The sequence below is a fragment of the Lutra lutra genome, chromosome 17, assembly GCF_902655055.1.
Source record: "Lutra lutra chromosome 17, mLutLut1.2, whole genome shotgun sequence".
NCBI lineage: Eukaryota > Metazoa > Chordata > Mammalia > Carnivora > Mustelidae > Lutra > Lutra lutra.
The window spans coordinates 54,391,789-54,404,974 of record NC_062294.1 but is presented as its reverse complement, the minus strand read 5'-3'; the positions used below and the strand labels follow the sequence as shown (position 1 = coordinate 54,404,974).

The window sequence follows — 13,186 nt, the reverse complement described above, 5'->3', positions numbered from 1 at the left end:
TTCGTGTTGACAAAACATTCTGTGGTGTTGGTTACACAAACCTACGCATGTGATAAAGTTTCTTAAAACTATATAAAAAAAAAGAAAGAAAGAAAAATGAGTACATGTTACAACTGGTGAGATCAGGGCACCTGGGTGGCTCAGTCAATTAAGTGTCTACCTTCAGCTCAGGTCATGATCCCAGGGATCAAGTCCCGCATCAGGCTCCCTGCTCAGTGGGCAGTCTGCTTCTCCCTCTACCTTCCCTCCTGCTTGTGCTGTCTCTCTCAAATAAATAAACAAAATCTTAAAAAAAAAAAAAAAAAAAAACCCAACTGGTCAGACCCAAGTAAATCCTGTGGTTAAAAGCATTATAATTTCACTTTCCTCTATTTGATAATGAACTCTGGTTATGTAAAATGTTACCTTCGGAAATAGCTGGCTGAAGGACATTTAGGAAGTTTCTGAAATATTCCAGTGTTTGTGATTCTAAGCTTATTTCAAATTCAAAACTGATGGTACTTATAACTTGGTTAAACACATCCAAATATATTATTATACTATGAAATTAACATATTGCTTCATTTTGAAATACTTCAAGTATTCTGTAATAACAAACTTGGAACTAAAGAAATTCTGAAGTTAATTATATAATGACACAGGCATAGAACACTCCTACACTGTACATATTAAAATTTAATTCATGGTGAGAGTAACGGCCACTAGTTACAATTTATAAAATCAATGACAAGGCAATCAAATATAGCTTAAGTGTCCTCTTCTGGATGCTTGTGAGGCGTGTTATCCGTTATGTTTAGATGTGACAGAATGCTCTCATTCATCATTTCCCCAAGGCTTCAAGGCTTCTTTCCTCTAAGTTGTCTGATATTTTGCTGAAGTCCACCACATCCAATGTGTTCCTAAGTTATTTCTGTATGGATTTCCTGGCAAAATAGTACTTCAAGCCCTACTGTATTCATTGCCATAGGAAGTACTTGTCTAGTGTGAACTGACATCTATTGAGGTCTTACTTCTGGGCAAAGGTTTTCCCACAGTTACATTTCTGCCAACTGGAAATACTCATTATCTGTGATCACATGATAGGGTCTACTTCCCACTGAAGGCTTTCCCCATCTTTCACATTCATAGAATCTATTTCAGTCTACAGTTTTTAGATGTATAATGTCCTAAAACATTTTCATCAAGGACGATTGTGAGTTGTTTTGTAAATTTTTTCCTCAACATAAAATATGACACAATTGATTACTCAAGATGATACCATTCTTTGCACTGTTATTTTCTTTCTTTCTTTTAAAGATTTTATTTATTTATTTGACAGAGATCACAAGTAGGCAGAGAGGCAGGCAGAGAGAGAGAGGAGAAAGCAGGCCCCCTGCAGAGCAGAGAGCCCAATGCGGGGCTCGATCCCAGGACCCTGGGATCATGACCTGAGCCGAAGGCAGAGGCTTCAACCCACTGAGCCACCCAGGCACCCTGCACTGTTATTTTCATTACATACTATTATCTTGAGGGCCTACAACTGGCAACAGGTTATACCAAAGTGACTATCTATGAATTCTCTTATGTTTAACAAGGATTGACAAGTGGGCAAAAGCTTTCCCACAGTCACTGCAACCATAGGGCCTCTCTCCTGTATGTTTTCTTTGATGAACATTGAGCCCTGACTTTGTAGTGAAGGCTTTCCCACATTCACTGCATTCATACGGTTTCTCTCCTGTGTGAATTCTCTGATGGGTAATGAGGTCATTTTTACGCAAAGAAAATTTCCCACATTCAGGACACGCAAAGGAAGTTTTTCCTGTGTGAAATCTCTGATGTTGTATGAGGCAGGTTTTCTTCCTGAAAGCTTTATCACATTCATTGCATTTGTATGGTTTCTCCCCAGTATGAGTTTGCTGATGTATACCCAGAGTACTCTTCATGGTGAAGCCCTTTCCACATTCATTGCATATATACGGTTTCTCCCCAGTATGAGTTCGCATATGGGCAATGAGCATGCTTTTCCCAGTTAAGCCTTTGCCACATTCGTTACATATATAGGGTTTCTCTCCTGTATGAGTGCGCCTGTGCACATTGAGATGACTCTTCTCTGTGAAGCCTTTTCCACATTCGTTGCATATATAGGGCTTCTCTCCTGTATGAGTTCGCTGATGTCCAATCAGCCGTATCTTTGCTGGAAAGCCTTTCCCACATTCACTACATATATAAGGTTTCTCTCCTGTGTGAGTGCGTTGATGTACAATCAGACGGTTCTTCACAGTGAAGCCTTTCCCACAATCATTGCATATATATGGCTTCTCTGCAGTATGAGTTCGCTGGTGTACAATGAGATCACTCTTCATGGTAAAGCCTTTTCCACATACACTGCACACATAGGGCTTCTCTCCTGTATGCGTTCGCTGATGTCTGATGAGAGGACTCTTCAAGGTGAAGCCTTTTCCACACTCACTGCATGTGTAGGGTTTCTCTCCTGTATGAGATCGCTGATGTACAATGAGACAGTGCTTCACTGAGAAGCCTTTTCCACATTCACTGCACGTATACAATTTCTGTTCTGTATGAGTTTGCTGATGTGTGATAAGACTGTTCTTCAAGGTGAAACCTTTCCCACATTCATTGCATATAAAAGGTTTCTCACCAGTATGAGTTCGCTGATGTGCAACAAGACGCCTTTTCTCGATGAAGCCTTTTCCACAGTCACTGCATATATAAGGTTTTTCTCCTGTATGAGTTTTCTGATGTGTAGCAAGACTGAACTTTGTAGAGAAGGCTTTCTCACATAGACTGCATGCATGGGGCTTCTCTCCTGTATGAGTTCGCTGATGATAAAGAAGCCGACACTTCTTGATGAACGCTTTCCCACATTCATTACATGTATAAGGCTTCTGTCCCATATGAGTTTTCTGGTGTAAATTGAACTGTGATTTCTTGAGGAACGTTTTGTCACATTCAGTACATTCGTGTTTCAGTCCTGTATGAGTTCTCTGATGTTCAGTTAGACTGGATTTTCTAGAGAATGCCTTCCCACACAGACTGCATCCATGAGGTTTCTCTCGAGTATGAACTCTCTGATGATCAATGAGCTGAGACACCTTGACAAAAGCTTTCCCACAGTCACCACATACATGGGCTTTCTGCATGTTGTGAGTTCTCTGCTGTTTAATGACCTGCGATTTATTGTTGATGGATTTTACACTTACAGGAAATTTTATTACACTATAAAATTGTTCATGGTTAGTATGAAGAAGGGATTTCGCATCTTCATTAAACTCAGAGTTCTTTGAGTTATAGTTTATACCCCTGCTTTCAAAACGTAAATTTGATTTTAAAGGTTTTTCACATAAGTCAAATATATCATCATTTTGCTTTAACAGGAAATGACTTTCATTCTGATTAAGAATATTTGCAAATGTATTATGTTCACACCATTGTTCCACACTCTTCTGATTGCTTCGATTTTCCAAGTGACATTGCAGAGAATCATCAACGTTCCTGATTTCTAAGAGACAAATGAATAATGAATCACTCTATAATCTCTCATAATCTTAGCTTGGAATAAAACTGTTTGTTTTTTTTTTTAAGATTTTATTTATTTATTTGACAGAGAGAGATCACAAGTAGACGGAGAGGCAGGCAGAGAGAGAGAGAGAGGGAAGTAGTCCCGATGCGGGACTCGATCCCAGGACCCTGAGATCATGACCTGAGCCGAAGGCAGCGGCTTAACCCACTGAGCCACCCAGATGCCCTGTAATAAAACTGTTTTAAAAATGCCTTCACATTGGGCGCCTGGGTGGCTCAGTGGGTTAAAGCCTCTGCCTTCCACTTGGGTCATGATCCCAGGGTCCTGGGATCGAGCTCCACATTGGGCTCTCTGCTCAGTGGGGAGCCTGCTTCCCTCTGTCTCTGCCTGCCTCTCTACCTACTTATGATCTCTGACTGTCAAATAAATAAAATCTTTTTAAAAAATTAAAAAATAAAAAATAAATAAAAATGCCTTCACCTGGGGGTGCCTGGGTGGCTCAGTCCATTAAGTGTCTGCCTTCGGCTCAGGTCATGATCTCAGGGTCCTGGGATTGAGCCCCACTTTGGGCTCCGCACTCAGCGGGAAGTCTGTTTATCTCTCTTCCTCTGCCCCTCCCTCATTCAAGCACACTCTCTCAAATAAATAAAATCTTTTTTAAAAATAAATGTTAAAAATAGAACTACCCTAGGGCACCTGGGTGGCTCAGTCGGTTAAGTGGCTGCTTTCAGCTCAGATCATGATCCCAGGATCCTGGGATCGAGCCCTACATCAGGCTCCCTGCTTGATGGGCAGCCTGCTTCTCCCTCTCTACCACTTATGCTCTCTCACACGCTTTCTCAAATAAATAAAATCTTAAAAAAAAAAAAAAATAGAACTACCCTATGATACAACAACTGAACTACTAGGTATTTACCCAAAGGATATAAAAATACAGATTTGAAGGGGCACATGCACCCCGATGTTTACAGCAGCATTATTAACAACAGCTAACATATGGAAAGAGCCCACATGTCCACCAACTGCTGAATGGATAGAGAAGATGTGATATATAGACATACACACAATGGAGTACTACTCAGCCAACAAAAAGAATGAAATCTTGCCTTTTGCAATGAAATGGATGAAGCTAGAGTGTATTATGCTAAGTGAAATAAGTCAGTCAGAAAAAACAAATATAAAATTTCACTCATATGTGGAATTTAAGAAACAAATGAACATACAGGAAGATACATGGAACATATAGGAAGGGAAAAAAAAGAGAGAGAGAAGCAAACCATGAGCCTCTTAACTACAGAGAACAAACTGAGGGTTGCTGGAGGGAGGGAGGTGGGGGATGGCCTAAATGGGATGGGTACTAAGGAGGGCACTTGTGATGAGCACTGGGTGTTGTATGTAAGTGATGATCACTAAATTCTACTCCTGAAACCAATATTAAACTATATGCTAACTAACTAGAATTTAAATAAAAATTTGGGGAAAAAAAGATAAAGAAGATATGGTATACGCATACAATGGAATATTACTAAACCATAAAAAAGGAAATCTTGCCATTTGCAACAAAATGAATGGATCTAGAGGATATAATACTAAGTGAAATATGTCAGCCAGAGAAAGACAAACACCTTATGATTTTACCCATATGTGGAATTTAAGGAAAAAAACAAGTGAACAAAGCAATAAGAGACAAACAAAAAAGCAGACTCTTAAATACAGAGAAGAAACTGATAATTGCCAGAGAAAAGGTGGATAGGAGGATGGGTTAAATAGATAAAGGAGTTAAGAGCAACTTATCTTGATGAGCAGAGAAATATATAGAATTGTTGAATCACTATATTGTGTACCCAAAATGAACATAACACTGTATGTTAATTATACTTCAATAGAAAAAAAAAAAAAAGAATCAGAGTCAAGGTCTTAAAAAATTAGGGGAAATTCCATTTTGCCATCACTTTAGAAACTGGAAAGTAATAATAAATGGCCACAGCCAGTGTCAGGGCATGATTGACTGGATTACCAAAAAAAAAAAAAAAAAAAAGTGAAAACAAAAGCTTTAGGAAAATAAATGCAGTGATAGTATCTAGTAAAGAAAAATATGAATTAGCAAAACCATGAAGGAAATTACTTGAAGCAGACTTAAGTTATGACCTGGTTTGGGTTGGAAATCATGTAGCATGTTAAAAAGATATTTTCTTGTTAATCAAATGACCTTTAAGAAGGGAGCTCAGGGGCACCTGGATGGCTCAGTCAGTTAACCATCCAACTCTTGATGTTTGCTCAGGTCATGATCTCAGGTTGTGATATTAAGCCTTGTGTCAGGCTGTGGAGCCTACTTAAAATTCTCTCCCTACCCCCCTCCCCCCCAAAAAAGAAGAAACCTCAGCAAGTAGAAAACATGCCAGGATAGGGAGAAATTTAAAAATGTGTAGTTGTGTTGAGATGAAAAAGAACCTAAATTTTTAAAAAAGATAGAGAGAAGATGATTCCCATTCTCATACACAAAATGTGAAGTCATAGGCTGCTACCATGAAGAAGGATAAAATACACTGAAAGAAAGCAGACTGTATTAAGAGAGAAGCCAATTAGGATGTATGAGAGAAGGAAAAGAGATTAATTCATGGGAATAGAGGAAGCTTTTCAGAGTTATGAGAACTGAGAAGAAAATGAAAACAGAAGTATGGAGAGAGAACCTCCAGGGTTCTGGTGGGAAAGTAGGGGAAGGGAGCCAAGGAACAACATAAATGCACAGAAAAACCAGGTTATCATGGAGACAAAGCATCCAAGGTGGGGTTAGATATTATGGAAGGAAATCATTATTTCCTAGTAAGGCAGGTAAGGAAAGTAGTAAGAAGAAAGTGATGAACTTAAAGTTGTTTTTTTCCAGAGAGGCCTGGAAAGTGGAATTTCATTGCAGGAGAGGTGGTAACACAGGCAAAAACACTGTGACAGCAGATGAAGAGGAGGAAGATTAGAAAATCCTAGGAGGGAGAGCCTGGCTGGCTCAGTCACTGGAGCATGTGACTCTTGATCTCAGGGTTGTAAGTTCGAGGCCCATGTTGGGTGTTTAAAATACCCATGTTGGGGGCACCTGGGTGGCTCAGAGGGTTGAGCCTCTGCCTTCAACTCAGGTCATGATCTCGGGGTCTTGGGATCGAGCTCCACATCGGGCTCTCTGCTCAGCAAGGAGCCTGCTTCCTCCTCTCTCTCTGCCTGCCTGCTTGTGATCTCTCTCTCTCTCTCTCTGTCAAATAAATAAATAAATAAATCTTTAAAATACCCATGTTGGATATTTAAAAACAAAAATCCTTAAAAAAAGAGCCTGGGTGGATCAGTAGGTTGAGCATCCGACTCTTGATTTTGGCTCAGGTCATGATCTTAGGTTGTGGGATTGAGACCTGCGTCAAGACTCCATGCTCAGTGGGGAGTCTGCTTGACGATTCTCTCTCTGCCTCTCCCTCTGTCCTTCCTGCTCATGCACACTTTCTCTCTAAAAATAAAGAAATAAAACTTTCTAAAAAATAATAAGAGGGGCACTTGGGTAGCTCAGTGGGTTAAGAATCTGCCTTTGGCTCGGGTCATGATCTCAGGGTCCTGGGATCGAGCCCTGCATTGGGCTCTCTGCTCGGCAGGGAGCCTGCCTCCCCCTCTCTCTCTTCCTGCCTCTCTGTCTACGCATGATCTCTCTCTCTCTGTCAAATAAATAAACAAAATCTTTTTAAAAAATAAATAAATAAACAGGGATCCAATCTCAAAAGAAAAAAAAGGAGCATATTTTCCTCTAAACTTCAACAAAGAAAAAGAATTCTCATATGAGAAGAGAGATACAGGGACGGGCTGTTGATGTTTCCTCAGACACGGTCACAGTCCTTGATGCCTTCTCTGAATGACCTAACACCACTAAGCCGCCCACCTTGCCAGTTCTCACTCACCTGGGCAGATCTGACTGTGCATTTCATCTTCTCTCGTCCAAAGTTCTCCTCGCTCCAACTTGGACAGTGCATCTGGTTTGCCGGCTTGATACCCTGTTCATGAGAAAAGACGGAAGACTCAGTGGACTGGGGTACATCAAGAAGGGATAATGTTACATTTTAGGAACTAAACAGGTTTCATATCTGTAACATCAAGGCTTTTCTCTCAGAAGATGGGACATTATACCCTCTTGTCTAAGGCAAGAGAAGGATCTGAGGATCTACCATTTCAGAGTATTAAAGAATTAAGTAGCTGAGAAAGAAAGAAAGCCACTGGCAGAGCGCCCTGTGAGTGACACAGGGAAGCTGTCCTCACCCACTGACACCAGGTTCCTATAATTTTCCAACATCATGTCCCGGTACAGGTCCTTCTGAGCAGGGGCCAGGAGCTGCCACTCCTCCCAGGTGAAGTCCACGGCCACATCATCAAATGTCAGGAATTCCTGTTATAACACAGTTATGTTTAATGAAGTGATATTCTTGTGGTGACATGGAAAAAACAGATAAAGGAAGTTATTCTGCTCATTTCACTATATAGGAAATGGTGGTTTTTATTCTTTAATACAGTGTGATAGAAAAAATCTTGTATAATATTATGTCATGTGCAATCTTCTATTCATTCAACGACCTTGAATATTTAAGGAAATTTCTGTAATATGTGTCACAAAATCCTCTTGCTAGTGTAGGAATCTATAATCTATATATATTTGAGAATCTCTTTGCCAATACTGAACTACATAACACTTATAAGCAGACAAATAATATAGATTCCTAAATTCACCATGAGCATTCGAGCTAATATCAAAACCAGTAATGAAGAGACTGCAGATAAGACAATATGTACTTATTTCAGTGGTTAATAAAACAAACAAAAGAAGCTGTATAAACATGTATAAAGCAAAAGGATTAACAGATGACTAAGCAAATTTAAAAAAAAACTATAAAGAACATATTTATGGACACATATATGTAAAAAGACAAACATATATGTATGTGTGCATATCATTAGGCAGGGTTAAAACTGTAAAAGATACAATGAAGAAACAGCTGTAGGAAACACATTTTTACATTTATAAGTAGTAGGGGCAGTTAAGGACCTCACTGACCACAATACCTCTCTGAAAAACCATCAGAGACCTATGTGAACTTCAGACCTATGTGCCATGAAACGTTAACATCCCTCAAGGAACCAGTCTGTTTTCTCCTCACACTTGAAGCCTGTGATATTGTGATATAAGAAGAAGTCTGTATTTCGTATTCATCTCTGGTTCTTTGCACAAGAGCTCCTACAGCCCTGGAATTTCCTAAGTGGTTGGGATGGGAGGGATATCTTGCGTTATTTGTAATAAGCTCCTTTCAACCATACCTGAATATATATTAACGAGGTAACACTAGAGGGACCCTAGATGCCCTAAGGATATGGCTGGTTGCTAGGGAAACCAATCTATTGATTACAGGGCTGGGACTTTCATCCCCATCCCAGCTGTCCAGGGGAAGGAGAGGGACTGGAGATTGAGATAATCACTAATGGCCAGTGATTTAATCAATTGCCCCTACATGATGAGACCTCCATAAAAAACACAGCACTCCAGGGGACACTTGGGTTGCTCAGTGGGCTAAGTGTCTGACTTTGGCTCAGATCATGATCTCAGGGTCCTGGTATGAGCCCTGCATCGAGCTCCACGCTCAGTGGAGAGTCTGCTTGTCCTTCTCCCTCTGTACACCCTACTTTGTGCACATATGCACATGCTCTCTCTCTCTCAAGTAAATAAATAAAATATTAAAACAACAACAATGACAAAACTGACTCACACTACACTATAGGGCTCAGAGAAGTTCCAGGTTGGTGAGCATATCAAGGTGCTGGGAGGGTGGCTTATCTTGAGAAGGCTTGGAAGGTCCTTGCTCCTTGCTCTGGGCTTCTCTTCCATTTGTTTGCTTCCACATTCTATCCTTTATAATAAATTGGTAAATGTGAAGTAAAGTGTTTTCTTGAGTTACGTGAGTCACTGTAGTGAATTATCAAAACCAACAAAGGGATTGTGGGCACTGTCTATTTGTAGTCAAGTCAGAATTATGAGTACTCTGGGCACCCAATACTTGGCATCTGACATGAGGGCAAATTTGTGGAGTATGTGTTGGAGGGGATGTGGAGAAAGGGGAACCCTCTTACACTGTTGGTGGGAATGTAAGTTGGTGCAGCCACTTTGGAGAACAGTGTGGAGATTCCTCAAGAAATTAAAAATAGAGCTTCCCTATGACCCTGCAATTGCACTACTGGGTATTTACCCCAAAGATACAGATGGAGTGAAAAGAAGGGCCATCTGTACCCCAATGTTTATAGCAGCAATGGCCACAGTCGCCAAACTGTGGAAAGAACCAAGATGCCCTTCAACGGACGAATGGATAAGGAAGATGTGGTCCATATACACTATGGAGTATGATGCCTCCATCAGAAAGGATGAATACCCAACTTTTGTAGCAACATGGACAGGACTGGAAGAGATTATGCTGAGCAAAATAAGTCAAGCAGAGAGAGTCAATTATCATATGGTTTCACTTATTTGTGGAGCATAACAAATAGCATGGAGGACAAGGGGAGATGGAGAGGAGAAGGGAGTTGAGGGAAATTGGAAGGGGAGGTGAACCATGAGAGACTATGGACTCTGAAAAACAATCTGAGGATTCTGAAGGGGCGGGGGATAGGAGGTTGGGGGAACCAGGTGGTGGGTATTGGAGAGGACACGTACTGCATGGAGCACTGGGTGTGGTGCAAAAACAATGAATACTGTTACACTGAAAATAAATTTAAAAATTTTTTAAAAATGGGAAGATTTAAAATGTAATGTTAATATTTTTATAATATGCCCACTAAAATAGTTTAAACATGGCCTATGCAGGAAAATGAAATCATTTAAAGGTGTCTCATGGACCCAGGCATTTCCCTGGTTTCTCCCTTTCAAGGTATCCTTATGAAAGGGAACACAATTCCAGATAATGAAAGTAGTTCATTTTGGGGCTTCCTATGATCATTGCTGATTCAGAAACATTTGGTGTAATAAAATGTTTTTTTTAATAAAAAATTTGAAAACAACAACAACAACAACAACAACAACTTACGGAGTATGATAGTAAATCCATGTAGTCAGTGTCAAGATTGAATCAAATTGTAAACAGGTGATATCTGGAGAGTTGGAGAACTGGTCATTTGTGCACAAAAACTCACGTTTGGTGTCAGAAGTGTTGGCAGTAGATATATCACAGTAATGCCTACCATAACTTACCAAGATTCTCTTGTGATGATTGTCAGAGATATTTGCAGCAAACTGACAGCTCATGTGACCTACAGGGTCTTACACAGTCATATATATTCATTCCAACATGAATCACAAAGTATGAATCCTATGAAAAATAGGTTCCTGATCCTACTTTGCCCAGATTTCTCCAGATCCTGCTATTCTCAATTTAAACTTTTCTTTTTAATTGCACTGATCTTTTTTTAGTCGATTTCTACAAATCCATTGGGAAATAAAGGAAAGAATAAAAGAGCCCAAAAGTCACCTGGGCCTGGATCATCATCTTTTGATTTGGGGAAATGGCTGCTAACTTGGATGCTCTGTCTTTAGCTCTTCTGGATCAGCTCTAAATTTCTGTTCAAAAATCTCAGTCTCCAATCAATGGTTTCCCCAGAAATGACGTCATCTAAGTCTTGGAGTCTTCTCCTCCCTTTTCCCTTGATCTGTCTAGTTCCTGGAGAGCCAGCACCTACAGGCTGAAAAACAAATTACTCTGAGTGGCACATTCTCTTTAGGCCCAGATGTTGTCACTGTTGCTGTGCATTCACCTTATACCAAGGCCCCAAAAGATCTGTCTTTTTATTAAGTACTCTGGGCCAAGAAAACATAAAATTCAGAATGTTTGGGAAGCACCTTTCTTCTGTAGAGTGGAAGCAGTGTGACTATCAAAGGGAATGTGGGACAGAGACCTAAAAAAGTGTGATACCCAGTGGCAAAGAACTCCTTAGGTGGATTCATTTTAGGAACAAGGACATACAGACAGTTAAGATGTACATATTTTAATTTTTAAAATTAATTTACTTATTTACTTATAGAAAAAGAGGGAACAACTGTGAGCAGGAGAGGGGCAGAGGGAGAGGGAGAGAGAGAATCCCAAGCAGGATCCACGCACAGCACAGAGCCCAACAGAGGCCTCAATCTCATGACCCTGAGACCACGACCTGAGCCAAAACCAAGAGTTGGATGCTTAACCGACGGAGCCACCCAGGCGCCCCATTATCTTTTAAATCATGCATGTCCATCCCCCTCTTCAAAAGTCTTCTTACATCCTAGGCTGCATACATTTTGATTTTGAGAACATCGTGCTAAGCAAATATTAAGCGGGGTCTTATTTAATTTCTCATTACCAGCCATTTCTTGATACTCTGTAGAGAATTATAAGTATAAACCTATATAGGATAGTCAGCAAAAATATTCTTTAGAAATAGAACTGAAATAAAGACATTTTCAGGCAAAAGCAGAGAGAATTCTTCATCAGAAAACCTGTATCACAGCAAACATGAATGTTCTTCAAGCAAAAGGAAAGGATCCACCAACATAAGCAGAGGAGCAAGGAGTCAAGAGAAACAAAACTGGTAAGAGTTTAAGTCTAACTTAGTAGCACATGGGGATGCCTGGGTGGCTCAGTCGGTTAAGTGACTGCTATTGACTCAGGTCTTGATCCCAGGATCAAGTCCTGCCGTGGGGGGCGGGTTCCTTGTTCAGCAGGAAGCCTGCTTCTCCCTCTGCCTTCCACTCCCCCTGCTTTTGCTCTATCTATCTCTGTCTCTCTGACAAATAAATAAATAAAATCTTTTTTAAAAAGGCCAATTATGAATATTCACCTAACATGTCTATATACCTCTTTAGTCAGGTGGCTGGTTACAACATTTAAATAGAAAAAGTCTATATCGTCTTTTTTTTTTTTTTTAAGGATTTTATTTATTTATTTGTCAGAGAGAGAGAGCCAGCACAAGTAGGGGGAGCAGCAGGCAGCAGTCAGAGGGAGAAGCAGGCTCTTTGCTGAGCAAGAAGCCTGATGCTGGACTTGATCCCAGGACACTGGGATCATGACCTGAGCTGAACGCAGATGCTTAAGCAACTAAGCCACCCAGCTGTCCCTATACCATCATAAAGCACACAGAGGTCAAGGTCAGTGTTAAAGAACAGGACATTTCATGGGAATAATTTAACATTCAATTTAACATTGAAAGTATTGCTAGTAAACTAAAAATCTACTTCTAAGAATTTCTGAAAAGGAAACCCTGGCAACAGTGTAGTATTTGATAGGACGTTTAGTTTCTTCATTATAGTTTCCATAAGAGCACTTATGTTTTAAATCAGAAAATTATCAGCATTCTATAAGTAAAACTGTGTTGCTGGATCATTAATGTAAGTTCATAACTTTAAAAGTTTTTATACTTCCTGTACCCCTGGGGCAAATAATACATTATATATTAATACAAAAAAATAGGGACGTCTGGGTGGCTCAGTTGGTTAAGCAGCTGCCTTCGGCTCAGGTCATGATCCCAGCGTCCTGGGATCGAGTCCCACATCGGGCTCCTTGCTCGGCGGGGAGCCTGCTTCTCCCTCTGCCTCTGCTGCCACTCGGCCTGCCTGTGCTCGCTCGCTCTCTCTCTCTC

At 40.4% G+C, this 13,186-nt stretch overlaps 1 protein-coding gene across 1 annotated transcript in view; it reads right to left on the bottom strand.

The window, feature by feature from the left end:
* LOC125088565 (zinc finger protein 615-like) overlaps nt 1–11,018 on the bottom strand; it is a 31,731-nt gene extending 20,713 nt beyond the window's left edge. Inside the window, exons 1-4 of the mRNA XM_047709770.1 lie at nt 10,773–11,018; nt 7,805–7,931; nt 7,450–7,542; nt 1,546–3,499 (exon numbers count right to left, since the gene is read on the bottom strand). Of these exons, the coding sequence (XP_047565726.1) occupies nt 1,546–3,499; nt 7,450–7,542; nt 7,805–7,931; nt 10,773–10,826 (2,228 nt within the window). The 5' untranslated portion in view covers nt 10,827–11,018. The remainder of the gene's footprint in view (nt 1–1,545; nt 3,500–7,449; nt 7,543–7,804; nt 7,932–10,772) is intronic.
* Between the last annotated feature and the right edge of the window lie 2,168 nt (nt 11,019–13,186).